This window comes from Myodes glareolus, chromosome 18, assembly GCF_982192425.1.
Source record: "Myodes glareolus chromosome 18, mMyoGla1.1, whole genome shotgun sequence".
Lineage (NCBI taxonomy): Eukaryota > Metazoa > Chordata > Mammalia > Rodentia > Cricetidae > Myodes > Myodes glareolus.
The window spans coordinates 55,595,101-55,622,529 of NC_142043.1; the positions used below are offsets into that span (position 1 = coordinate 55,595,101).

A 27,429-nucleotide genomic window follows, 5' to 3' on the forward strand; every position below is an offset into this window, starting at 1 on the left:
ACGTGGCCTCCCGTCCCCTCGAGTTCCTGTCTGCCGCATCAGTGCGTGTACCAAGCCCACGTCAGTCCCCGTGCTTGCTAATGAGCTTGCGGTAGTCATGGTCACAGTGTGCTTGATTAGTGACGCATAGACTTTTATGTACGCGTGTCCCTGTCATCTTGGGGTATATATTTTTAAAAAGGAAGCCATCGTAGGGGAGGGCCGATAATTTAGAATACTTCCAGAAGATGCTTGTGATGATCTCAAGAGGGAAGTCACTGAATTAGCGGGTTCCCGGACATCTTCCTTCCTTCCTTGCTGAGATAAAATTCTCTACTGAAGGGAAAATGTGCTTATTTGGCACACAGATTACAGCTCCTTGTGACATGGGAAGTCACAGGGGAACTGGTCACATCACTCCCTCGGTTGGGAACAGAATAGTTGATTAATTCATATCTCTGCTCAGCTACCTTTCTAAAATACATATAAAAGATATACGTATATCTTTCATATGTATATATATATTTTTTTATATGTATATACACATATGTATTTCATGTTATTTTGATTATAGTCACTGTTCTCCCCCTAACTCTAGCCACCCTCACCCTCCATCACTACACTTCTGCCTTTTATTTAACTCCCTGAACCCACTCGTGCTGTCCAGGCACTCAAGTGTGGGGCTGTCCACTGCAGCAGAGTCAGCCTACCAGGGCCGGACTCGGACCCTGGACCTCAGGAAAACCGATTGGGAACGGTGCCACTCATGGGGCATATCACCCCACAGCAGTGAATATAATTAAAATAACCCTTCCCACATAATTTTCTGAGGACCCTTTTCCACGTGGTTCTGTTACCGGATGTGACTAGGGGGAGCGGGTCACAACCTGTAACCCCAAATCAGATCTGGCGACCTGTCCTCAGTAAGGCAATAAAGAGGCCAAATTCTGGGCTAGAGAGTTAGCCCAGTGGTTAAGAGCACTGGCTGCTTTTCCAGAGGACCCAGAATCAATTGCCAACACCCGTGTGGCAGCTCACACCTGTCTGTACCTCCAGTTCCAGGTGATGCCAATGCACATAAAATGAAGTTAAATAAATAAAAAAATAAAGCCAAATTCATAGTGGAAAGCAGAAAAGGAAGATTTAGTCACTGGCCACACTGGGGAAGTGGACAAAGAGCGAGCAAAACTCTCAAGTCTGTGTTCGGGTCCTGAAGTAAGATAAATCCAAACCAGTTTCAACACATTGTTCCCACCAGTGGGCTGTTTTCCATCCCCTTCCCAGCCTATGGACCACATGGAGTCTGAGCCCCAACTGTTTCCGAGACTCAACCCAAACGGAGAACTCAAGACCGACCTTCAAGTGCTCCTGAACCAGGGGTGGAAGCTGGGGAGCTAATGTCACAGCTACACCAAAGGGGGTGCAGACCGTCTGATATACAAAGTTGGAGACAGAGAATGGGACAGGACATTAACATGTTGTCCTCTAAGCCTCACTGAGACCAGCTGAGCTACGCCGATGGCCTCTTTGGGCCAGCCTTTTCTGTCCTGGGGAGCAAAAATCACACTAGCGTTCACAGATGTCTTCAGCAAGATCTGCAGGCCTTTAAGAGGCCAAGCAGTGCAGTGAGTGCCAAGGGATGAGAGTAAAACATCCTTCCCTTGAACCGAGGATTGAATATTAATCAGTCCAGGTCAGAGTGTGGCCCCACCCATCATGGACGCCACTTTGTCTGGGTTTCAGTCCCATTCTCTAGAGTGTAAAATCTCTTTTCCGGGGAGACAGGGTCCTTTCCGCCTGTCACCTTTTCCTTCTCCCGGTTTGAGATTTCCGGGGAAATTCCAACTCCTTTGGTGCCCACTGTTTCAGTACTTTGATGTGGGAGTAAAAGACAAAAGTGTTTATTCCAGCCAGAATCACATTGGCAATTAACCCTATCAGGCCAGGTGACCTTTGTAATCGTGTTTATCTGTCTGATGTGCTAATGAGTCTGTGCAGGAGCCCCCCTGCAGCTCTGGACTAGGAAGGGGGCACTGTGGAGGGTGTTTGCCTTCCTTATTGCTGCATCTAATCTCAGCTGACATTTGCACGTGGTATTTGCAGAATAAATGCTTCTGAAATTTAGACTTAATATTTTGGAAAAGGCCAAGGTGTGGAGTGGAAATCAGGGTCCTGGGTTTCTGAACTTGTCTAGGTCACTTTGCGTTTTTAGGAGTCTACCCTCCTCCTGACATGTTTGCAGACATGTCTTCCTTGAGGTAATATTGTGGGGGCAGGGCTTCCCTTTCGCTGTGACTGGCAGGAGAGCAGTTTTCATGGGCAAGTGCCTAGTGTTCTTGCACGTGTGTGCATGCATATGAAATTGCTTTGTACTAAGAGCTGCACCGTGAGCATCACCTTCTGCATCTCTCTCTTTGAAAACAGCTTTGTTTTGTTTTTTCAGGACAGGGTTTCTTGGTGTAGTCCTGACTGTCCCAGGACTCGCTCTGTAGACCAGGTTGGCCTTGAACGCAGACATCCACCTGCCTCTGCCTCCCTAGTGCTGGAGTAAAGGTGTAAACCACCATCGCCTAGCAAAAACAACTTGTCCTGCAGTTCTTCTCCTGGCTACCTACACCACTGTCTTGGGCCCTCTTTCAGGGCTGACTGTTCTGTACATTAAGTGGCCATTGCAAGTGATCCATGTTTAAAATATTCCTTATTGCATTTATTTGTTTGTTTGTTTGTTTACGTGGCGGGTGTGCACATGGCCTGGTGCTCATGTGTTGGTTAGAGAACAGCTTGTGGGGGTCGGTCCTCTCCTTTCCCCATGTGGGTTGAGGGATCCAGCTCGGGCTAGCAGGCTTGGTGGGAGCCTCTTACCTCAAGGACCATCTCACAAGGCCCAAGTGACCCTTGTTGGTTGGACTCCAGCTGCAGTGAGCATGCTTGTGCGTGCACCTTACTTCTCTCCTGAAGCGCATTGCAAGTAGGGGTCCAGTGTTTTGTCTTGGATGGTGGGTACATCAAGATCGTGGAAGTCTTCCAATAGGGTAGCGTATTCTCTCTTACTGCTGCAGCAACAAGTCTAGGCACAGGCTCTGTATAAAAGCTCCCCTTTTGTTTCGGGCCGCTTGGGGTTCCATCTATGCCGCCTCTTTGGTTCTTCTTGTAGGGCTGCCACTCCCATGTCCTCTCCCTGTTCAGGTCCCCTTTTCACTGACTAACCCTTGTGATTACCTCACACCCACCCTGATAATCCAGGATTATCTCGCCACCCTGAATCCTTAACTTCATCACACCTACGGAATCCCTCTTGTCTCTGCCGCGTCACGCAGTCTCGCCTGTTGGGGATGAGCCTGTGGGCGCTACCATCGTTCCTGCCAGCACTGGGTGGTTTCCGGAGTTCTTCCAGGACTAGGCTGTAGTCCGCTGGCATGTTCGTTTTTAATCCAAGTCATTCTGAGGTGTATCTTAGGTAACTGCATGAAGCCCATAAACCGGGTGAGCTAAATGAAAACGTTCTCCATGCCGGTTTGTCTGGGCTGGCTAGGCGGTGCGTTTTTATCACCTCTTCCCAGGGCTCCCAGCTCCCTTTCTCCTCCTCGTTCATGCTTGACTAGTCGTCCGTGAGGGAAGGATGCTTTATTCTCATCCCTCAGCACTCACTGCACTGCTTGGTCTTTAAAAGACCTGCAGATCTTGTTGAAGGCATCCGTGAATGGCTAGCGTGATTTTTTCCCCCCCAGGACAAAAAAGCCTGGCCCAAAGAGGCCATCAGCATCACTCAGCTGGTTTCAGTGAGGCATCTTTAGAGGACAGTGTGTCCGTGATCCGTCCTCTTCTCTGTCTCCAACCTTCCGTGTCAGATAGCCTGCATACACCCCCTTTACTGTAACTGTGGAGTTAGCCCGTCAGCCTCCATCCCTGTCATAAACAGTTAATGGTCTCAAGTTCTCAGTTTGGGTTAAGCCTTGGAATGTGCTGGGGCTCAGACTCCCTGTGGTCCATAGGCTGGTAAGGGGACGGAAAGCAGCCCGCCTGTGGGAGCATTGCTTTGAAAATGATTCAGATGCCACCCTCATTGGATGACCCGTGTGGTTCGATTTCAGGAGGTACTAGACTATGAGGGCCATTCAAACAGTGCTCCCCCCCCCACTAGACAGGGAGTAACAGTGACCAGCAGAGGGCACCCAAGGAATGCCTTGGTTCCAGCCTCCTGTGCCTGGGTCTGGACACTGGAGAAGTTGTGCTTGGGACTTGAGTTAACTAGATGTGTCGACAGGAAGTCCTGAAGTCTTGTCCGAGGTGACCTTGTCTCTAAGTTACTGTCTCAGCATTCTTCTGCCGGGTCCCCATATGCTAGTGAATTGCCCTCTCTTAGTTTTGTCTGTTGTATTGTTCGTTTGTTTGAGATGGGGGTCTCACTGTGTAGCCAGGCTGACCTCGAACTCTCAAACCTCCTACCTTAATTGCCCCCACCCCACCCTGGGTGCTGGGAATACAGGCATGTATCTCATGCCCAGCCTGAATTGCGATTTTCTTTGAAAAACGATGTTTCCTCTTAAGTCACTGTCCTGGGAGACTTTGCTTTCTGCGGAGGAGAACTTGCTCTGTAGTCGCCACTCTGCGTTTGAGCAACGTCCGGTCCACCCAGGGCCACCTGGTGCTTCCTGTAGCTCTCAGTGGGAAGTCTGTGCACAGCCCTGCTTGGGGAGACTTAATTTAAGCTGTCCATCTTAAAAGTGAGCTTTGTAAGTGTTTTCCCAGCATCACTTCAATTAAAAAGACTTTGCATATGGATTAGGCTGCGGGGCTTCCGGCTGTATTCAAAACAGCCGAGAGATTTAGTGTTTAGTCTACATAATGGTGTCTAATAATCTGAGTATTTTAGTTTCCGAAACAGGGAGAGTCCAGACTGGAGAGATGGCTCAGCAGTTCAGACTGCTTACTGCTCGCCCATTTCAGTTCCTAGCAGCTGTAATTTTGGCACTAGGGCATGGGACGTCGTCTGGCTTCCATGGGCATTGTACTCCACTGCGCATACTAACACACAGACACACATCTACGCATAATTTAAGATAAAACAGTTTTCTTACATTAAGAAATACAGTTTAAGAGCTTTTGTATATTCTGAAAGGATGCATGCTTGGAAATCATTGAATAATTGTTACCAGAAGCCGTTATTGGGCAGGCGGGCTCAGGGGGTAAAGGTGCTTGCCACCAAGCCTGAGGACCTGAGTTTGATCCCCAGAATCCACATGATTGAGGAGCGAAGCAGCTTCCGAAGGTTGTCCACGCACACCTGGATGCGGCTTACATTACACTTCATGGAGAAGAGTTGTTGTTAACTGTGTGAAGTTCTGTTTTACAAGAATGTTATCTGAACATCATCTAGCACACCATGCACAGTGGGTGACTCCCCACCCCCCAAGTGGCCTGTCTAGAGTGGACAGGCAGCCTGTCACCCTAACTGGGCTCCTTCTCTCCCAGCCTCTACCGTGGAAGAGAAGGAAGTCTGACTGTCCTATGAATGTGAAGACACCTAGCCGACCAACACTGCCTGTTAGATCATTCGCTAACTGTAACTCACTTGCGAACTTTGACGCCAAGGATTAATTTTAAGCCCTGGACTCCCGCTGGGGGGGAGGAGCGTTCCACAGGTGGGGTAATGATTGCACAAACCCGCGGTTTAATTGCCAGCTGTGGCTTTTCAGATTCCGAGAAGATGGCCCAGTACTTGGAGGAGGAGCGGCACATGAGGGAAGAGAACCTGAGGCTGCAGCGGAAGCTCCAGAGGGAGATGGAGAGAAGGGAAGCGCTGTGTCGCCAGCTCTCCGAGAGCGAGTCCAGCTTGGAGATGGATGATGAAAGGTTTGCATCCGTTCCCCTCCCCGCCCCCGCCACACACACACACCATCTGTACCTCCGGTCCCAGGGCATCCAGTGCTCTCTTACGCGCGCCCCCCCCCCTCCCCCGCCCCAGGCACCAGGCAAGTAGGCTGTGTCCAGGCATACATGTAAAGCACCCCCACACATAAACTGATTATAAAATGATATATTCTAGAAGGACAGAGCTTAAATGTCACGTGGGGCCGTGGTGATGAGTACCCCCGCGCTGAAGCTCATGCTTGCTATAGATGTGCAGGATGGGATGCTTGGCTTACGCTGGAGCAGAAAGTGCCCTTCTGGAATGGCGGGCAAGGGAGGAGTGGAGGCAAAGCTGACATTTGTTTTGTTTTTAAATCTTCGACATTGGTATTTAAATGTAAGCAAAGTACTCGAGAAACACATTTGCTGCTGTTCCTATTTCTGGTAACGGGAATAAATAAGTTCACATACTTGGATACAAACACCACAGGCGCATTTAGCAGGATTTCCTCCAAATCTTCAATTGAATTGCAAACATTTTAGTGATTTTTTTTTTCCCCTTTAGAATATTTGTTACCTCCTTTGTCAGTACACAATGCCAAGCTTTTTTTTTAATTCCTTGATAATTTCAAACGTGTATATTAAGTTTGGATCATTTTCATCCACTATGACTCTCTCTCTCTCTCGCTCCTCTCCCTTTCCATCAGTTCCCTCCTGCTTTGACATATTTGTTTTTAACCCACTAAGTTTTTAGTATTTAGCTCATATATGCATCTGTGTCCTTCAGAAGTAACTCTGCTGTTATGATCTTAATCAGGAAAATATCAGGCCATAGTAATTACAAAATGATCTGTAATCTCTCAAGTATAGTATGTGCATTGACCACATTCACTGCACACCCTCCACTTTCTTCCACCTGATTGGACATCTTTCCGTCCCTCGGCGCCCCCCCCCTTGTGATTTCATGCCCTGTGTGTACATATAAATGGTTTTGTGTATCTATAAGAAATCTAGAACCCACAAATAAGAGAAGACAGGATCCTTGCCTCCGAGTCTGGCTTAGTTGACTTGCTTTGGTTTCCAGCGGCCTCTGCGGTTCAGCAAATAGCCTCGTGTCTGTCTTCTTTACCCTTGTGTAAGCTCCATGGCGTGGGCACGCCGCATTTCCCTTGTGTGTGGACCTCTGTGCAGAATCCATAAGTCAGCTGTTTGGAATAGAACTGTACAGCGGAGATGTCCAGGCATCACTGTGGCGCTGACGTAAAGCCCTCTGGTAGCGGCATATCTGAGGCATAGGACTGTTCTGGTTTTGTTTCTTAAGAAATCCTCATACTGCTTTAGATAGCAGTTGGGCTGGTCCACATTCCCACCAGCAGCCTATGAGGGCTTCCTCGCATCCCCGTCCCCACCAGCATTTGTTCCTTGTTTTCTTAGTCACTACCATTCCGGCCAGGGTGAGAATCTCAGGATAGTTTTGACTGGCATTTCCGTGGTAGCTAAGGATGTTGGACTTTTTTTCATAAGTTTATTGACTGTTGATGAGTTTTCTCCGAGATAGGATCTCACTGTGCAGCTCTGCCCGTCCTGGAGCTCGCTGTGTAGACCAGGCTGTCCTCAAACAGGCGAGGCGTGCCCTGCCACCGCTGGAACAATTGTTTTATCTCGTTTTCCCGTTTACTAATGGGCTTGTTTGGGTTTTTAGTATTTCTCTTTTTAGTTCCTTATTCTGGGTGTCATTGACCGCCTACGTGATGTGTACCTGGCAAAGATTTCTTCTTCAGCCGTTGCTATTCCCATTGGTTGTACATTTCATAGCATCCTGTTTACCAGTTCTTGCTAGCATTTCCTGAGCTGTTGTCTTTCTTTCCAGAAAGTCTCTCCCAGTTAATGCCTGTGTCTTAAAGTGTTTCCCCTAACAGCTTCAGACGCTCAGGCCTTTAAAGTCTTTGACCTGCTTTGAGTTGATTTTTTTTTTTTTTTTTGTACACAGCTTTTACTCTGCCTGTGGGGGTACCCAGTCTTCTCAGCACCATTGTTAGAAAAGCTGTCCATTCTCCAGTGTGTATTTTTGTACCTCTTTCAGAAAAAGCCAGGTAGTTACATGGATCTGAGTCTCCATCTGCTGGTTTTTTTTTTTTTTCGATGTGCCTTGCTGTTTTTATTAGTATGGCTCTGTAGTGTAATTTGAAATCAAACACAGGGACACTGTGAACTCTGTTCCTTCTGCTCGGGATTGCCTTGATTCTGTGGAGTCTTTTTGCTTATATGTCAGCGTCAGGATTTCCTCCCCCCTTCTATGAAGAATGCCTTTGGAACTTAGATGAGGAATGCAAATATCATTATAGCGATTCTGCGTATTCATGCCAATGGAAACAACGTCCATCTTTGGGGGCGTCTTTTTCAAATGCTTTCTTTCAGAGTTTTAAATTTTATCATTGTTGAGATCTTTGACTTCCTGGGTTAGTTTTATTTCTAGGTTTTAAGGTAATAGAATTCATTCCGTGATTTATTTCTTGCCAGGTGTTGGAATATAGAAAATCTGACTTTTTCGATATTGATTTTGTACCTTGTTACTTTTCTGAAAGTATTTATTAGATTTAAGAGTTTTCAGAAGGAGTCCTTGGGATTTTTTTTTATATAATAAATCATTTGTACGAGTAAGAGTCATTCAGTTTCTCCCTTTCTTTATTTGTATCAATTTTATTTCTTTATTTCTGCTTGCTCCTAGCGAAGACTTCATAGCCATAATGAATAAGTGTGGAGAAAGTGGGTGTTCTTGTCACCGTTCTGCTTTGGGCAGCAATGATTTGAGGTTCTCCCATTCAGTGTTGTAGCATGAATGTAGCACAAATATTAAAAACCCAGAGACAGATACCGGGGTTCAGCCTAAAGATCAGAAAAGCAAAGCAGCCAAGCCGCTAGAGAGCGAGTTACTGTCTCATCCCGCCTTACATTCCCCTGTAATGCTGGGATTGAAGGTGTATGCAGCCACTGCCTGGCCTGTATGCCTGACTAGTGTGTCTGCTTTGCTTCAGGCAAGCTTATTAAAACACAAATAATAGACCACCATGTGATGTAACATTGGCTCTCAGTTTGTTGCACATATCCTTTATTACGTTGAGATACACTCCACCCACATCCATAGTTTCTTCACTTTCATCATGAAAGGATGTTGGACTCTGGAGATGGTGAAGCGGTTTCCACGTCGAAGACTGCTGATGGATTTATTGATAGGAGTGTGTTGAACCATCCTTGCATCCCTCAAATGCAACTGACTGGGTCATGGCAAATGTTCTTCTTGACTCCATTTGCAGGCTCTTTCAGTGAGAAGTTTTGCATCTGTGCGCAGCAGAAAGGCAGTCCTCTAATTGGCTGCTGCTGTTGGGTCCTCATCTGGTTTGGGTAGCAGCAATGCTGGCTGTGTGAACTGAACATGGCTGCGTCCTTCCCCTTCCTCTTTGATGCCGTCCTCTGAAGAGTTATGATGTCACCTCTCTGGAAGTCTGGTAGAACTCAGCAGGGAATCCTCCTGGGGCTGCACATTTAAAATTGTTTTTAGTTGGAAAACTTTGTCTTACTAAGTCAGTCTCATTGCTTGACATGAACTCGTCTAAGTTCTAAGTAGCTTATGTCTTCTCAATTTAATTTTGATAAGTTGTGTGTGTTTCAGAATGTGTCCATTTCCTGTAGACTTGCCAATGTTGTAGAGCATAGGTTTTCACATTGTGCCCTAATGGTCCTCTGAGTCTGATCGGTGTCTGTCTCAGGGTTAGTTTGGCTAAGGCTCTGTCAAACTTCCGTTTTCAAAGAACCAGCATTTTGTTTCATTGGTTATTATTAGGAGTTGTTACTTCCATTTCATTAGCCTCTGTCCCATTCTTGGTATTTCTGTCTATTGAGTTTTGGGTTTGACATGTTCTCTTTCTCTTGAGGTGCGTCATTAAGTTATTGAGTTGTGATCTGTCTCTGTCTCTCTCTCTGTCTCTCTCTCTCTCCAGGCATTTGTAACTGTAAACAAACTTCTTAGAAATACTTTCATTGTATTCCTTGGGTTCTGATACTCTGTTTTTGATTTCCTTGAATTCCGGAATTTTTAATTTCCCTCCTGACTTCTATGACCTATTTATCATTCAGTGCTGGGTTATTTATTCTGTGTGACCTTTTGTATTCTGTGGTCTCTCTCATGGCTGATCTCCCAGCTTTGTTCCAGTGCAAACAGGTAGAATGCAAGTAATTAGTTAAACTTTCTGAAGACTCACTTTGATCCTCAGATTTGACCCATTCTGGAGAAGGGTCCGTAGGCTGCCAGTGAGAATGTGTGTCCTGCACTGTTTGAGTGGACTCATCTTAGATATCTGCTTAAATCCATTTGATCTGTGTTGTCTGACTCCGATATTTCTTTGTTAGTTCTTTTGGTCTGGATGACCTGTTGCTCGCTGAGCATGGGAACGGAAGTCTCCCGATACTGCTTAAGTGTGTGTGTGTTTACACCCTGTGGTATTTATATTTATGAAACTGCGCACATCCTCTTTACCTCTCCTGACTTGCTCTCCGTTGAAGGCCACTTAGCCAGATGTTTCGACAGCAATACCAACTTGCTTTCAAGTTCCGTTGCCTTAGAATGTCTCTTCCTCCCTTTTACCCTGACGCTGTGTTTGGCTTTGCGGGTGAGATATGTTCCCTTGTGGGCAACAGACAGATGGCTCCTGTTTTTTAATCCAATTTACTCCTCTGTGTGCTTTGTTTGGATGTTGGGGCTATTACCATTCAGAGTTAGTATTGAAAGGTGTCCGTGCCTCCCTGACAATTGTAGATTCTATAACCTCGGCACTTTGCCGATCCCCGTTTGCTTGTTGCTGTTCTAGTACGTAGTTCGTTCTTCACTGTAGCCTCTGGGTATGTTTTTTCTTTTCTCTTTGCTATGTAGAATTCCTTCAGGTATCTTCTATAGTGCTGGCTTATTGATGATAAATTCCTTGAGTTTGTGTTTATAATGAAAACTCTTCTTTCTCCATCAACTACAAAGTTTTGTTGGGTATAATAATCTGGATTGCTGATTAACGGTTTTCAGAGCTTGGGCTGCGTTGTTGTATGTCTCTTCTGACTTTTAGCGTTTCTCTTGACTAGTCTGCTGCTCTCTGATGGGTTTCCTCTTCTGTGACGTGGTTCTCCTTTGTAAGTGTCAGTTTCTTTGTTCTGTGTACTCAGTGTCTCGACTATAGGATGTGCGAGGTGCTTTTTTATCTGTGTGGCCATTTCTTCCCTAGCTCTGGGAAATTTTCTGTAGTGATTTTACTATGTCTTTAGCTCGAACTTATCCTGTCTCCTATGCTGAAACAAGCATCATCCAGGTAACCCGAACAGCTGGTTTCTGCATCTGTACCTCGTTTGGACCCTCCTCCTTCATCCCCTCCTCTGCGATTGTGAGTAAGGAGGTCATTAAGATAACTAACAAGTCAAAATAGAACAAGGACTTTGGGTGTGCAGCATTCACAGCTAATTTATGGAATTAGCCTTCCTGTGGCACAGGCCATTGCTGACCAGGTGTGGTCCGGCTTCCCATGGGCCACGTCTCAGGGTAAAAGGAAGAGCTTCCTGAGACAGATGGGCACCCTCGCTCTGAGACCTAGGTTGCCAACAAGGGTCTGTTCTGTGAGAAGTACTGTCTGCTGAGGATGCATTGTTGACATGGGAACCTCTAGCCATTCAGCTCTCCGCCTCTGTTTCTTTAGGGGAGATTTAGACCAGAGGCCTGCCAAAGCCTCCCAACTTTCCTCTGGATGCTTTTACAGAAGTAAAACAAGTTTTCCCCTTTAAAACATCTCTCTGCTTCCACACTTTAAAGAATTGCTTCTCTTCTCCAGAGATTGTGTCACAGAACTCTGATCCTTGCTTCTGACTTCATGCATCTGTTCTGGACAGTTTCCCATTCTCTGTAAAATGGTTTGACTGAAAATGTCGGCCCAAACACAGAGCAGTTCTCCTGGTAATTTAGTAATAAATTTAGTAATTTAGTTTTGAAGACAAAACACCTGGGCTGGGCCTCAGGGGGGCCATTCTTGAAACGGGGCTCCTCGCACATCCAGGTGGATTAATGCTTACTGCAGAAGTCTGTCTGTCTTAGTTACTTAACTTTGTCTGTCTGTCTGTCTGTCTGTCTGTCTGTCTGTCTGTCTATCTATCTATCTGTCTAATCTAGGTAGGGTTTCTCTTTATAACAGTCCTGGCTGCCCTGGACCTGCTCTATAGACCAGGCTGCCCTCAAACTCAGAGAGATCCACCTGCCTCCGCCTCCCCGAGGGCTAGGATTAAACCTGAGGTTTTACTTCATTTTTGTTGTTTTCATCTGTTTTTAGGCAGGCTTTTCTGCCGTCCTGAGCTGACCTTGGATTTTGACCTTCCTGTGTCTACTCCAGAGTTATGGGAGGCACAATCCAGGGCTCCATGCTTGGCAGGCAGGCACTCTGCCAGCTGAGCTCCATCCCCAGCCCTGCTTTTAGTTTTTCATAAATTATTCCAGGTACAGTGGAGTTGCCTGATTAAGTCCCACTCGGCCTCCAAGGACCGCTAACAATGTGGTGAATCTCGGGGAGAGAAAGCTTCAGGCACTTTAGACCACTTAAAGGCGTGATACTAACCACCTGCCTGCATGCCGTACAAGGAAGGGCCCTACCTGGTATTGCTGTGGTGCGCTGTTCTAAAGAGGGGAAGAAGACAAAGAGGCAGGCATCTAATTGAGCTATGTGTCAGTCAGGATCTATTAACCTGCTGGGAAATGGCCATGTTAGTTCCTCCTTGTGTGAATTAACGCCAGGGCTGACTGTGCTCTGGGATGAAAGTACAGGCCTGTTTAACTTGAAGGCCATGGAGGGCGGTTTGTCAGGAAGTCTGTCAAGCAGAAATTCTCCTGCATCAGCACCCTGGGCTTGGATCACGGTGAAAGCCATTGGTCCTGATGACCCCGCTTGAGCACATTCAGGACTGGCATGACTTCTGGAATCAGGTGGAAGTTTAGACTCAGCACAGTGTGGCTGAGCGTGACCCACCGGAGGTGCTGCTGTTGTCGGTGAAATTGTAATGTGTGACCATCTGTTATGTAAAGCTTGCCTTGCAAACGCATGGCACTCAGCCCCAGAGGGCATATGTGTCTTTAAACTTAATGAGGTAACTTAAATATCGGTGAGCTTATTTAGTTTTGAGTTTCAAATAGGAATTTCAGCATAGAGGTCTTTGTGCTTCTGGGATCACTGAAGGGACTTCCTCAAGCCTGGTCCTCTCTGACGTGCGGCATGACTCTGACAGGCCTCTGGGGATAATGAGGTGAGGTCTGTCAACCTGGAGCAGTATGACCCAGGAGTCTGCACTCGTAATGTCCCCTGGGTCCACCCTCACCAACTCCCTGGGTTTTGACCTCAGATTGTGTGGTCACCCCTTTGCGGCTAGGATGTCTTCTAGGGACTACTTGAACACAGGTGTTTCAACTCCCTTCTCCTCTCTTCTTTTAGGTATTTTAATGAGATGTCAGCACAAGGATTAAGACCTCGCACTGTGTCCAGCCCAATCCCTTACACGCCTTCTCCCAGTTCCAGCAGGCCTATATCACCCGGTGAGTGTAACCTTCGCTACCACAGTGTCGCTGGTTTCCGAGTGGTTTCCGGGGGATGAGGGGGCACTGGGGATTGAACCCAGGGCCTCACACAGGTTTAGCAAGTGCTCCCCACCGATTTTCAGCCAGCTCTTCTGGCGTGTTTAATCAGCAGTCTTGGTTGTGTTCTCTTCTAGTTTGTGTTTTTCAAAAATAAGTCACTGTCAGTACTGAGTGTTGGCTTGAAGATCTTAAACACAAGAACTGTGTGGGGGAGGGGTATTACTACTTTATTATTATTTCAATTTCAACTTTTATTTTTGAGGCTTCACACCATCGATATCTGCCTCTTCCTCTGTGTTCACTGAGCTTTAGATACAGATTATTTTTTAACCTAGGTTTGACCTCAGAACCCCTTTCTAAAAGAAGACTGTGTGTGACTGGTTTCGGGATGGGCAGGGTCCCTGGGTAGAGTTCCAAGATGCTTTACCATGTGTCTGCTGAGGGTCCTTTCACTGCGTTCCTGCTTCTGGTGATACTGTAGGCATCTTTCTTCACTTGTGAAAATAGAAGAAGCTGCCATTCTTGGGTTACCAGCTCTCAGTCATTGGGCCAAAAAGAGGCCAGGCTGGGCTTCCTTGTCCAACATCAAGCTCCAAGCCTGAGCTGCCTCTTGATACGTCAGTGATACGTGAACCAGACCCGGAAAGCCAGAAAGAAGCAAGGCAGCTGCAGCTGTTCCTTCTGCTTTGTTCCCCAGCATGAATGTCTTCACCTGATTCCCAAAATACTCCTCAGTGTCCCAGGCCCAGCACCAGCACTGCCTGACGCTCCAGCATTGGTGGATCAAGTACAGGCTCCACCCTCAAGGGACGAGGAGGAAGTGGGGCGGAAGGTGGTTGGCAGGGGTAGTGGGGTGGGGGGGAGACATAGACTGGCACACTCCTGTTTATGTGCTACCTGATGAACAAGCTGCAGATGGAGTTGAGGGACAAGTCTGCAGGGGTGGTGCCAGGTGGGAGGAGTGGCACAGTTAGGGGTGGCCCTCCTGAGGCTTTGTGGGGACAGTGATTAGTTTTGTCTGATGTCATGACCGAAGCAAGGGTTTCCCTTAAGGACGGTGAAGAGGACATGATTCTCTCGAGCGACTGCAGTGAGGACCGAGTGGCAGAAGTGTCTTGGCTTTATCCGTTTGGGGTCAGGCCAGCACTACCGGGACTTTTGATGATATTATTAATATTATTATTTTGCTGGGTCTGGGAACCACATGCAAGCAGTACGCTCGGAAGTCAGAAGGAAACATTGGGCCCCTGAGATTAGAGTTGCAGCTGGTTGTGAGCTACCACATGGGGGGTACTGGGCATTTACGTCAGGTCCTCTGGAAGAGCAGCCAGTGCTCTAACCACCGGGCCATCATTCCAGTTCTTTACCATACCCTTTCCCTCTTCAAAGGAGACTCTCAAAGCTAACGGGAACGAGTCCCCCACATGGTGGCAACTGTTAGAGATAGGAGCCCTCTGAGGCAAAGGCCACCAAGGATGGCCAGGGATTCCTACCCTGTGTGGCTGGCCATTGTTCCTTGTGTCTTGCCAAAATGATGTTCCCAAATCTGGATCCTGTAGGAGGAGGCCACTTATTTGTCCCGGCCGCCCAGAACTGAAATAATCACACAGAAACTGTATTCATTAAAACACTGTTTGGCTCATTAGCTCTAGCTTCTTATTGGCTTTTACATCTTAATTTAACCTATTTCTATTAATCTGTATATCGCCATGTGGCAGTGACTTACCAGCAAAGATTCGGCATGTCTGACTCTGGAGGCTCCATGGTGTCTCTCTCTCTCTCTCTCTCTCTGACTCTACCTTTCTTCCTCCCAGCATTCTGTCCAGTTCTTCCTGCCTACCTAAGTTCTGTCCTATCAACAGACCAAGGCAGTTTCTTTATTCATTAGTGGTAATCACAGCACACAGAGGGGACTCCCACATCAGAATCCCTTCCTCTAGTCTCCAGTGGCCTTAAGTCTGTCCCCGAAAGCCTCTCTTAGCTGCCTCTCTACTTTGATCACCACGATAAAGGTCTCTTTTTATCTTTTGATTTATTGGCATAAAAGGAAGACTTAAGTCAGGATTGTAATGGGGGAGGGTTACTTAGTAACAGGCAGAAATGCAAACTCATGTTGAGTGTAATTTAATACCTTATTTGATTTGCTTAAAACTTAACAATTTCTAGAGACATGTCATTTCTAAACAATCAGAAAATATACCACAGGCATTGACTGGGGTGGGGCCAGCAAATGTGAGAGTTTGTTTCTGTTGTTGAAATGTTCTTCAAGGCAATCTTACTGCATTTGTGTAACGGTACCAAGATCTTCTCAGTAGCTTGTTTGGATGTGTCTAAATCAGGAATGGGCAGTAACTAGGTCTAAAAGCAGCTTTGTGTCCCCAGTAACAGTGAGTGCATCCAGAAGCCAGATTTGGTTTCTGTCTTCGTTCTCAGTTAAAAGGAACTTGGGCCACTTGGAAAGATGGGCGTGTGACATCTTCGCAAAGTGAAGAATTTCTCAGAAATAATGGTAAGGCTATGACAGAGAGTCAGGAGTCCCCAGGTACCAAAGCTAGGACAGTGTGACCAATCAACGCCATGGACAGCCATGACCTCAGCAGTGGGCGTCAGAAACTGCAGCGCTTCCCAGTGGTGTTATTCCCTAGCGGTTTGGGGACACTCTGATCTTTCCTGTTGAAATTCTTAAAATGTGTCCCTGTCCTTAAGCTGTGGTATTTTCTGTTCAGCAGCCTCTATGCAGATTTCCAGGTTCATCAAGAGTTAGCTGCCGTTGTTACTGTTTATTCTCTAATGTATTCCTGGGCCAAAAGGTGAGATCATGGTTATTAAGATTTAAGAGAGAATGAAAAAATAAGATCCCCTGACTTAATAATTATATAATCAATAAGGCCTGGGGAAGATAGTTAAAAGAAAATACACTGATAACTTAACTGAGGCCTTTTAGTCATCTGAGGGTGTCACAGCAGTCAGGTTTGCTAGTGGTGGGATTTATAGCACAATGAGATGAAATGATCCGTCCTTGTGGCTCAGTACTAGATGGCAGATTGTCATCACTGCCCTGAACACCATTCCCTTGATTGATTGATTGATTGATTGATTGATTGATTGATTGATTTGGCTGGGGTTAGGGTTAGAGTCAAAGGGCTTGGTGTTCACAGTTGAGAATTACTGACCTAGAGCATCAGAAGGGGAGAGAGAGTGTGTGAATGAATGGATGCATAGATGGATGGATAGTAGATAGGCAATAGAGAGACTTTGAAGATTCGTGGTTCGTAGTTTAACATAATTATAATTATTCTTCAGAAAAATTAACCTAGTAAATAGGCTGGATTTTTTTTTGTTTCATGAAAAGAATCTATTTTTAATGCTATTTTATATTCTTATGTGTATGAATTCTTAACCTGCATATGTATGTGTACATTTCATGTATACCTGATTCTCTCAGAGGTCAGGAAGAGGGGGTTGGGTCTCCTGGAACTAGATGGTTGGGAATCGAACTCAGGTCCTCTGCAAGAGCAGCCAGTGCTCTCAACCCACTGAGTATTCTTAATTAAGAGATTCCTTGAGCACTCTTTAAAATTAAGGAGTCGTTTTATTTCTGCGGGGTAGGGGATTGAAGGTATTTATTCATTTGGTTTTGATTTTTTTCTTAATGGTGGGGACTGAATCCAGACCTTGGGCCCATAGCCAACTATTGTTCCCTTGAGTGGGACATTCCCGTTCCCACCCCCAGTCAAACCATTACTTTCATAAGAAGCAGAATTAGCACTTTGTTCCAGGCTGTTATTTGAAGATGACCTCTTGAATCTCAGCGCATCATAAACATCACTGTAAACGATTGCTTTGGTCTAAATGACTTCACAGAGCACCGCTTTGTGAATGCGCGTCAAAAAATCAATCGGAGGTGGGAAATCTGTCCAGACAGAAAACGCCACTGACGTCATCAAGTCAGGAAATAAGCTCTGAGCATTTGATCTGAAAGGCACAGAAAGGTCCTGTCAGAGACTCACTCGGAGTGTCTTTGTGGAAGGGCATAGGTAGCGCAGCTTGTTCTCACTAACGCAGGGCGACAATAGTTTATAAAGCTTGGCCTCCAGCCACCTGCGGGCTCTTAAGAGAAATTGGTGACACCAGTCCTTGTCCAAATCCTTCTCCATTAGTGTTTTTACTTCATTTGTTTTTATAGCTCTTTTAGTTGCACTATGACCGGACGTTTGACATGAAGCAGCCTAAGGGACAAAGAGTGGGTTACAGCCCGTCCGTCAGAGAAGACCGTGGGGACAAGAGCCTGAGGCAGCCGGTCACATTGTATCCACAGGCAGGGAGCAGTCTGGAAGTGAGGCTGCACTGTATAAACCTTAAGGTTCTCCCCTGCTTACTCCCACCTCCTGAGGCCCTACCTCTTCCCAGACAGTGCCATCTGCTGGGGACCAAGTGTTCACGTCCACCTGTGGTGGAAGAGTGGACGTGAGGCACTGAAGCCACAGCAAGGCCCCACCCTGTGCAGTGTGTCCGTGTAGACGCTAGGAGTGAAGGTGTAAAGCACTGGATTGATGGGACGTCAGTGTTGCCCAGACCAGTGCAGCTTCCGTACAGCTCTCTAGGGCTCCTTAGACTGTCCACAGTTAAATCACTGAGTATTTCAAATCGGGCTAATTGGACCCCGAGGACAACCTCAGCATCATTCCTCAGGAGTGCGCTGTCCATCTTGTTCTGAAGTAGTGTCTCTCATCGACCTGAAGCTCACCAATTCAGCTAGGCTGTCTGCCTGGCAGGCCCCAGGGACCCTCCTGGCATGTTACCCGGGCGATCCTCACGCAGGGGCAGCAAGGACCTCACCAATTGAGCCACCTCCTCAGCCCTGATAGGTGTTACTTTCTTGGCGTCTTTCAGGGAACATCAGCATGTGTGGGGCTTTTGTATCCTGTGTCAGACATTTTCAGGTTGCGAAGTTTGTATACATTCACACGCTTACACACACATGCACACACAGTTGCCCTATATAATTATTACTGGTATTATCTCATCTCTCTTTTTCCTTTTCTTTACATTTAATTTTCACCCTTATTTTCTCCTTGGTTCTTCTATATTCTTACTCTGTAAAGGGAAGAACTGGCAAGACTTGACTTTTTTTTTTAAGCTATGATGAGCACTTAGCCTGAGATCTGCCCTCTCTCTGAGTGTACAATACTGTGGTTACCTGCGGGCGCAGTGCTCACCAGCCTCTCTCTGCGTCTTGCTATGCAGAAGCCTCACGCCGACACAGCAGCAGAGCCCGCCTTTCTCCCCTCCTTCCTGGTCCCTGGCAGCCACTGTTCTGCGTCTGCTTTGCCGTTTTAGATTCCGCGAATACACGGATCTGTGCAGTATCGGTCCCTCTGTTGTTGCGCGAATAATAAAAACCCAGAGAGAGACCTTGGGGCTCAAGCAGATCAGAAAAGCAAAGCAGCGAAGCCACTAGAGAAGTCTCACCTCTGCCAAGGCTGGGCGACTGCAGACTGAGCCCTGAGCCTCTGTCTCCTCCTTTCTTCTAGTCCCCTCTAGTGCTGGGATTACAGACGTGTGACTCCCTGATACTGCGATTAAAGGTGTGAGCCACCACCACCTGTATCTGTTTCTGCATTGATCTTGTGTAGCCCAGAGATCCATCTGCCTCTGTCTCCCAAATCCAGGGATTAAAGGTGTGTGACACCACTGCCTAGCCTCTAGTGGCTTAGTATTACCCTCTGATCTTCAAACAAACTTTTATTATTAAAGCATAAATAAAATACCACCATACTCTGAGACTGTTTGACTTGGTGTAGTGCTCTCTGGGCGTAAGGCAGTACTCACCGTCTGTATCCCTGGGTCCTTGGTCTGCTCAGCCTCTGGCCGGCTGTTAGGCTGTTTGCACATTGCAGGTTTTATCCACTGTTCCACACAGACGTGTCCTGCGGCTTCCTAACCTATTTGATGCTTGTGTGTGGTGTCATATTAAAGGTGTTTGTTCGTTGGTTGGTAGCAGGCTTTCTCTTGGGCCACTCAACCAGCTCCCAAATCATGATATGGAGACTTCTTATTAGTTTGGAATGTTCAGACTTATTTTATTCTTGTTCTGTGAGCTCTTATAACTTAACCTGTTTCTCGTCGTCTACATTTTGCCTCGGGCTTTTGACATTTCTCTCCTTCTGTATATCTTACTTCCACCCCTGCTTGTGTCTGGCTGGCTGGTGGCTGCCTGGTTTCTCCTGGCGTGTCCCTTTCTTTCCCTTGTTTTCTTCTCCTTTTCTCTTCTCTCTCACTCTTAGCTTTTGTCTCCTACTTATTCTCTCTGCACACTAGCCCTGCCCAGTCCTCTCCTGCCTAGCTATTGACCGTTCAGCTTTATATTAGACCAGACAGGTGCTTTCGGAAGGCAAGGTGAAACAGCAACACATCTTTACCTAGTTCAACAAATCGAGCAAAAACATACAACGCACCTTCACATAGTTAAAATAACAGCAGAAACAGATGTAACACATCTTTGCCTAGGTAAAGTACTATTCCACAGTGTATGTTTGTTTGTTTTTCCCTGTGGATATGAAGTTTTCCCGACACTACTGAAGAGACCATTCTTGTCATCCTTTCTGCAACTCTTGGCCGCCATCTAAAGGGTCATTTGGTGAACTGCGGCCACGTTCATGTCTGAGATGACTGTTCGATTCCTGTGTTCGATAGTTGTGTTTGTTTGTTTTTATGCCCCTTGCTACCCACCGTGCCCACTGAGTGGCCCCACACCTTTGCACGTCTGTTTTTATTGAAAAGTTCCCTAGAGGACTCTAGACAATCCGGCTACAAATAATGCTGAACCTCGTTGCCCTTGTTTGTGTTTCAGGTCTTTCCTACGCGAGTCATACGGTTGGTTTCACACCACCAACCTCCTTGACCCGCGCCGGGATGTCTTACTACAACTCTCCAGGCCTCCACGTTCAGCACATGGGAGCCTCTCACGGCATCACGGTAAGTGTCCTTGCTGGGCGCCGGCAGCTCCTCACTCACAGAGTGCGGCTGCCGCCCGCCTTTGCCACCTTGTGTCGTGGGTCACTTCTCCATCTGGACACAGTATTCCCAAGAACTGCCACAGAGTTCTGGTGTTGAAACTCATAACCCCCAGATGGGGAAACTCATCTTCTTTTGTGGAGATTGCACGCTGCGAAATGTAATTTGAACTCTGGACAATGTCTTCACTTCAGTGCCATAAAGCATTGTCGGTGGTTTCCATAATCGCCAAAAATACCTATTCTCAATGCCTTTGCAGTTCACTGACCCTCAGTGGCTTTCCCAAAAGTTGCCCTGACTTCCAGATTTAATTTTCTCTCTCCTGGCTTCAGGAGGGTCAAGTTCATCCGGTTCTCGCGCTCCACTTGGGAGAGTAGCCCTGCATACGTGGCTGTGCAGTTTGGCTGAGAGGACAGGAAGAAACGTGAGAATAGGATGGAGGAGAGAAACTAACTCAAAGAGCCTTCCTCCGTGAAATTACGTGGGGCGCCCATCCACGTCTTCTGAACTTTGAAGGGTGTTGTGTAAAGGCAGAGGGTGCTGTGGTGTGACCCCTCAGATTGTGAGAAAAAGCCAAACAATGGAGGGGAGTGAGGGTGCACAGGTGACAGTGTTTAAGGGGATAGTATGGCATCTTTATTATTATTTTGTTTTATTAAAGACCCCAATTGCGTATTTGACTATGAAAAATGCATTATCGTTTTTGTATTAACCTTCTTCACAGGTAGGTGTGATGAACCTACCACTTTGTTTGTGTTGTCCCAGATAGTTCAGGAACCACTAAAGATAAAGAAGGAACCCATGGCTTTTCTGACCCTCGTTGGCCTAGGTTCCGTCCTCCTCAGCCCCGATTCTGACTTCGTTGAACTTGAACTGATATCCCAAACTGACCGGCTGTCCCTGTGTCCTCCCTACAGAGGCCGTCGCCACGGAGAAGCAGCAGTCCTGATAAATTCAAAAGGCCCACGCCTCCTCCATCTCCCAACACACAGAGCCCAGTCCAGCCACCTCCGCCACCGCCTCCGCCCCCCATGCAGCCCGCGGTCCCCACGGCAGCCCCATCCTCGCAGCCCGCCCCGTCCTCGCAGCAGCCGCATTTGGTGCACCCCTCCTCCCAGCCTTAATGCATGAGCTTAGTCAGAATTTCAAGTCGGGACTCGTCTGATGGAGCGCCTTCTCAACGCCAAAGGCTTCCTTCCTGGCCTATTTGGATCTGATGTGTTTGCACTGAGGTTGTCTAGCTGCCCTCCTCGTAGTGTCGTGAATGTTCGTCAGAAACGCAGCCGGTGTTGCGGGTCCTGCAACACTAACCAGATGACTTTTTCCATCGGTGTTTTACTTGAATCTCCGTGTCCGTCATTCCCTGGCTGGAACATTGCTATCTGGTATTTGGTCACAAGAAGCAGTGTGCAAAACCCCACACCCGACGCCCGGCCCCAGGGCTTCTCTTCTTGGCTTTTAGGTCTGTCAAATAGGAAAGAAAATCTCATTTTAGAACGTTCTTCTGTGAACTTGCAGGAGTTTACTGAGCTGTTAGTAACCCTCCTTTTCCAGGTCACAGGGGAGTTTACCAAACTATACCAAGAATCCGAGCACTACAGTACAGTTCAGACCTTTGCAAACCTAACTTATGAGTATAGGATCGGAAGTGAGATGAATCGGTGCCCACAACACGTCTAGTGTAGAGCTTTCTACAAGACACACTTTTTACAGGTTGTTTTTTGACGTAAATTGACCGCGTGTCTCTTGTAAAGCGGCCTACAGACACAAATCACACAGGTGTAGCTTCTCCCCGTGCGTGGGGTGGGAACTATCGCCTGTTGAGATGCGATTCCATTCCTTTCTCCTTCAAGTTAAGCCACCTAAGCCGGTCCCCTCTGCCGTGAGCAGGTAGATGCCTTCCCTCTGGTGATCTTGATGGCTGACTCCAGTGCTGTTTTGGAGCTTTGCTGCAGGGGCCATGAGATTGTAACAGAGCCGAAATGGTGATACCCCCGCCCCCCATTCTTTTGTGCTGTCCTGAGCCAGGGTGCATAGGTATTTCCCAGGTACAAAACACTCTTAGGAAATACTGTTTGAAGTGTCGGTGGCATCTTAGCGTGATGGCCAAGGGGCACTTGACAGAGAGGAAGCGTAGCCAGCAAAGGAGCTCATTGGCCTTGCTGGCAACTCACGGTGCCCATCGTAAGTAAGCCAGGAGAGTACCGAGGAGGTTCTGAACATGATTGCCATTTATTCGGCACAAATCACTGCGGGTGGAGCGCCGTGTGGCTCTGTTACCTTCATTTCTGTTTGTCGGCCGTTACTTTGTGCTTTCGTAGTCAAGTGCTTTTTCCCTGCCTGTGTTTGCATATTTATATATGCCGTGGATGAAAATAACTTACTAGAGAATGTATATTTTATGATGAGAAACGTGAATCTGTTGGATATAATCAGAGAACTGAAAATTAATTTATCAGTCATTTTCAAGAGTTCATGTTTGTGACAGCCATCTCCAATAGCGACTCCTCACGGAACACACTCCTGAGAACAAGGAAATACCCTGGTGACATTGTAGATATTTAATATTGTACAGTCTAGGAACCTCCATTTTTGCCTTCGAATGCATATTTAAGAGCTAACAGAATGAGAAAAGCGTTATGGGATGCTAGTGTTGGACGGCCTTTTAAGGACTTGAGGATAAGAACCACCGTAGGACCTTTCACCTCTTCTCTTCCTCCCCTACACTGAGAATGTTACCCTCCGACGACCAGGAAGAAACTGTCGGTCTGTGAAAGTTTTATTTTTAAGATGTGTGTGTGCGCGCGCGTGCGCACGCGCGATGTACCAGCCATGGTGCCGTTATCAGACCCAGGGTGGAGGCTGGCGCTGTCGAGGCGGTAGGTTTTCAATGTCAGACTAAACCCGGGCATTTCTCCAGCAACTTCCTGACCCTCTTGGTACATGACCATTCCAGGGAAATTCTGAGGCTAGGGCGGAAGAATTCTTCCTTCACGGTACAGTCTTGAGGTTTTTTTTTATTTTATTTTCCTTGCGAGAGAAATTTGGTATGTGTTTACAAGACTTTTCTGGGATTGTAGATTTCAGTCCTGCTGGCTAGCGGCTTCTACTCCAGCACACAAGTCCGTTCTGTAAAGATCTCTCCCCCGCCACTCATCAGCTTAGCCGCCTCCTAGAAGCACAAAAGCAAAGGCTCCGCTGTGCGGCAAGCAGAGCCTCTCAGAGCTAGGTTCTTGGCGTTCAGGCTTGTCTCGGACAATGTCCCGCAGATCCCTCTAGACCCCTCCCTTCCCTCGAAACGTTCCTCTCTCAGCACTTTTTAGCGCAATCCAGTTGCTTCTCCCTGCAGGCAGCAAGACCAAGAGAACAAACACTACATCTGAATTTAGGAGACTTTGTGTTACTTTGGAAGCCAGCAGTGATAGGAAAGGGAAGCAGCTGCTGAGCCCCCAGAGACAGGAGACTCCTTACTACGGGGAAACCCTTCCTAGGTGGGTTGGGGCCAGACATGGCGCTCTGGGGTTCAGTTCCCTTCTCTCACGGGCTGACTCTGGATTAACATCAGTAGCCATCCTCAGCAGGTGAGAGCGACAGTACCATCGGTGGCTCCACCTCCTGTCGTGTTGACAGAGACCCTCGGGTACCACTGTGCTGCTAAGAGGTTGAGGGTCTCTTCCCAGACACCCTCGCCTTCATACAGAACCCAGTCTACAAACCCAGCGCCCAGCGCCTCTGGGCTCTGACCTGCTTTCTCTTGTCAAGCATGCTGGCCTTCTAGACAGACTTCTAGACCTTTGGCCAATGTGGAAGTGTTTAGGATTTTATTTATACGTCTTGGTTGATTGGAAAGGAGACAACAGTTGGCGGGTGACCACGGAATGAATGTGTGACCAGAATGTGGCTTTGACACCTCATGCTGCTGTGCCTTTGTCATTGGCTTCTGATTCGACCAGATATAATTCATAATGTGAATTTTTGTTGATCCTTCAGCTGTAGGAAAACAGTGTGTATCCTCCATTGTTGGGTAGGGTAGACGTGATCTTGCCCTATACAAAGCTCTGCTCTTAAAGATAAACCCAGGAGGACAGGAAAAAGCATGGCGATGCATGCTTCAGAAAGGGTGTTTTTTAAAAGTGTGGGAGAAAGTTTCCTGTGTAACTTTATCTTCTGTCTAGTGCTTGTCTCATAGGATAACCAATGCTGAGAGCTTGTAGCGATGACTACCAAAGACATGCGTAGTAAAGCTTCAATTTCCAATGATTAAAGAGCCAGCCATTGACGCTGTTCCATGGTTCCTTCTCAGGAGCCATTGGGAAAGACTAAAAGATTCTTAGGGGGTTTTTTTTGTTAAGTTTTAGTTGTTTTTTTTTTAAATTTTTTGATAAAAATGGGTTAGCCTACCATTTTGGGGAGCATTTTCCAGAATGCTCAGCAGTTGTGATTACTGGCCACACCCAGGTCGCCTGTCCTTGAGTGATCAGTGAGATCCTCTGTGTGTGCAAGCATGGGTGCTGTGTGTGTGCACGTGTACGTGTGTGCATTCATGCCTTAACTTGGGTTACTGCTCAACTTCGCTGTTTGACTCGGTCCTCAACATCATCAGATTGTATTGTGCATCTTGATCTGAACTTCATCCTGGCCAAAAAAATAAATAAATAATTTAAAAAACACACACACAAAAAAAAAGATTGCAGGCACCACAGGTTGGAATGCATTCCTTCGGAAGACTGTCCAGTCAGATGCACCCTGAGTTGTTTCCACAGACTTTTATTTGGGACTTCATTTGGAAAGAGAGCAGACTGTCAAATGGGAAGATGTCAACAAGGAAGAGAGGAGAGCCAAATGCTAGCATGCCCTCTGCCTCTGCACACCCGTGTGCTCTGTGTGTCGTTCTGATAGCCTGTCTACAACTTGACTGGCTTGGAGTTCAGGTAATGGTGGCAATCCTGACCTTCTCTGTTGGAGTTTAGAGAGACGTAAGATGTCCAGTTAATGTCTTATTTCCTTTATGTTGATCAGTCTTTAATACATGTGCTGACTCAGAAAACCTAAATAAAGATAATTTTTTAAAATGTACCTCTTGAACCATAAACTTCCCCCTCGTTCTTTCTGGTCTTTTGAGTTGGAAGCGATCATTGTTTGGTGTTGGTTCCAACAGACTTTCAAAGTAAATCCAATTATAAACTCTAAAGACATCCAGAGGAAGTAAACGTAGGAAGGCAGCATAAATGGGCTAGTGTGGTTTTCCTTTTTTATAAATACTAAAGAGGGAAAAAAAATGTGGATTTTTTTTCTGCATGTATGTCCACATACTACATGTGTTCAGTGCCTGCAGAAGCCAGAAGGCGGCATTGGATCCCTTGCAACTAGAGTTAGAGGAGGTTGTGAGCCACCACGGGGATGCTAAGAACTGAACGCAGGTCCTCTGAAAGAGCAGCCAGTGCTCTTAACCCCTGATAGGTCCCATGGTTTTGAACCTTGATAGGGTGTTTCTGCCCCAATATGCTGTATTTCAAGTTCAAACAGTAAACCTAGAGGGATGCACATATATACGTGGGGGGCGGGGGGAAGGAAAGCTACACTCCCAAAATGTCACATGGGGACCCACATGCACAGGCATGCACCATAGGGCGTGTCAGTGGATGGTGCATCATCCTGAAAGCCTCCAGTGATCTGGACAGCCAGGCTGTTGTGAAATGCTGTGTGTTGGACATGTATGTAATGGACCTGTATGGATAGGCCTGTGACACCAACCCTATCTAAACAGTGCTCATTGTCACTACAGTATGTAGTAATAAATGTATTTTTTAAATGTATTCTATTTATTAAAAGTTTACTCTTGGGCCAGATAAATCTATCTGCTATAAGCCTGACACCCTGAGTTTGAACTCTGAGACTTCATGTGGTAGGAGAGAACCAACTCCTGTTAAGCTGTCCTCTGGCCTCCACCACCCTTCAGTACACACATGCACAAAATTAATAAAAATTAATAAAAAAGAACAAAACTTTCTAAAACAATTTGCTGTGTAGCCCCAGCAGCAGCCTTAGTATAGCTCATGTGTCTGTACCCCATCAATAGGTCAGGAAAATAACAGTATCTGGGATGATGTGTGTGTAGTAGAGAATATTCCAGATAGGTATCCATGTGTTGGAAGAACCTGTGGCTTGTCAGTTGCATTTTGATAAGGCTGGGTGGGGTGGGAGTGCATAGTAGCAGAATCCTTTAAGGAATGGAGTCTTTAGGAATTCATTTCATTGGGTCAAAACTAATCCGCCCCCCCCCTTTTACTTTAATAGTAAAGCTTGTCTTTTAGGGAGAAGGCAGTTGGTGTCTCAATTCCTCCCCCCCCTTTTTTTAAAATACTTTGAATCAGAGAAAACTTCCAGAGTTGTGGTGGTGCACACCTTTAATCCAGCACTCAGGAGGCAGAGGCAGGCAGATCTTTTGAGTTTGAGGTCAGTCTGGTCTAAGAGTGAGTTCCCAGATAGCCAGAGCTACACAGAGAAAACCCTGTCTCGGAAAACAAGAGAGAAGACCTCAAAGGAATTGGTTTTTAGGCAGAGTTTAGAATGGATGGATGGAGCCTCCCTCCTGGGTTCACAAGTCGGGGGTGCAGGAGGCTTGGAAGTGATTCCTGGAATTGGAGTCAGTGGCGGAAGGGAAGGCAGCACAAGGCTGGGGAACTGGCTGCTTGCTGGGCAGTGAGGGCAGCTGGAACTGATCTCCAGTGGTTAAGAGAAACCTCACACACGCTTCCGGATTGTTCCAACCGGTTGTGGGACCGCTGGACCACCGGATCCCTTTACCCATTGACTAAAGGCAACTCTGGGAAGAAGGACCCTCCCTCTCTTCATTGAGGTTTTCTGTGCTGTGTTTCAGAGTCTTGGGAGGCAGCAAATGAATGGCCCACCCTGTGATTTGTGAGGGATTACAG

At 46.8% G+C, this 27,429-nt stretch overlaps 1 protein-coding gene across 1 annotated transcript in view; it reads left to right on the top strand.

The window, feature by feature from the left end:
• Ccdc6 (coiled-coil domain containing 6) overlaps window positions 1–25,570 on the top strand; it is a 103,399-nt gene extending 77,829 nt beyond the window's left edge. The window contains exons 6-9 of the mRNA XM_048451543.3: window positions 5,676–5,832; window positions 13,335–13,435; window positions 20,331–20,455; window positions 21,412–25,570. Coding sequence (XP_048307500.2) covers window positions 5,676–5,832; window positions 13,335–13,435; window positions 20,331–20,455; window positions 21,412–21,618 — 590 coding nt within the window. The 3' untranslated portion in view covers window positions 21,619–25,570. The remainder of the gene's footprint in view (window positions 1–5,675; window positions 5,833–13,334; window positions 13,436–20,330; window positions 20,456–21,411) is intronic.
• The last annotated feature ends 1,859 nt before the right edge of the window (window positions 25,571–27,429 follow it).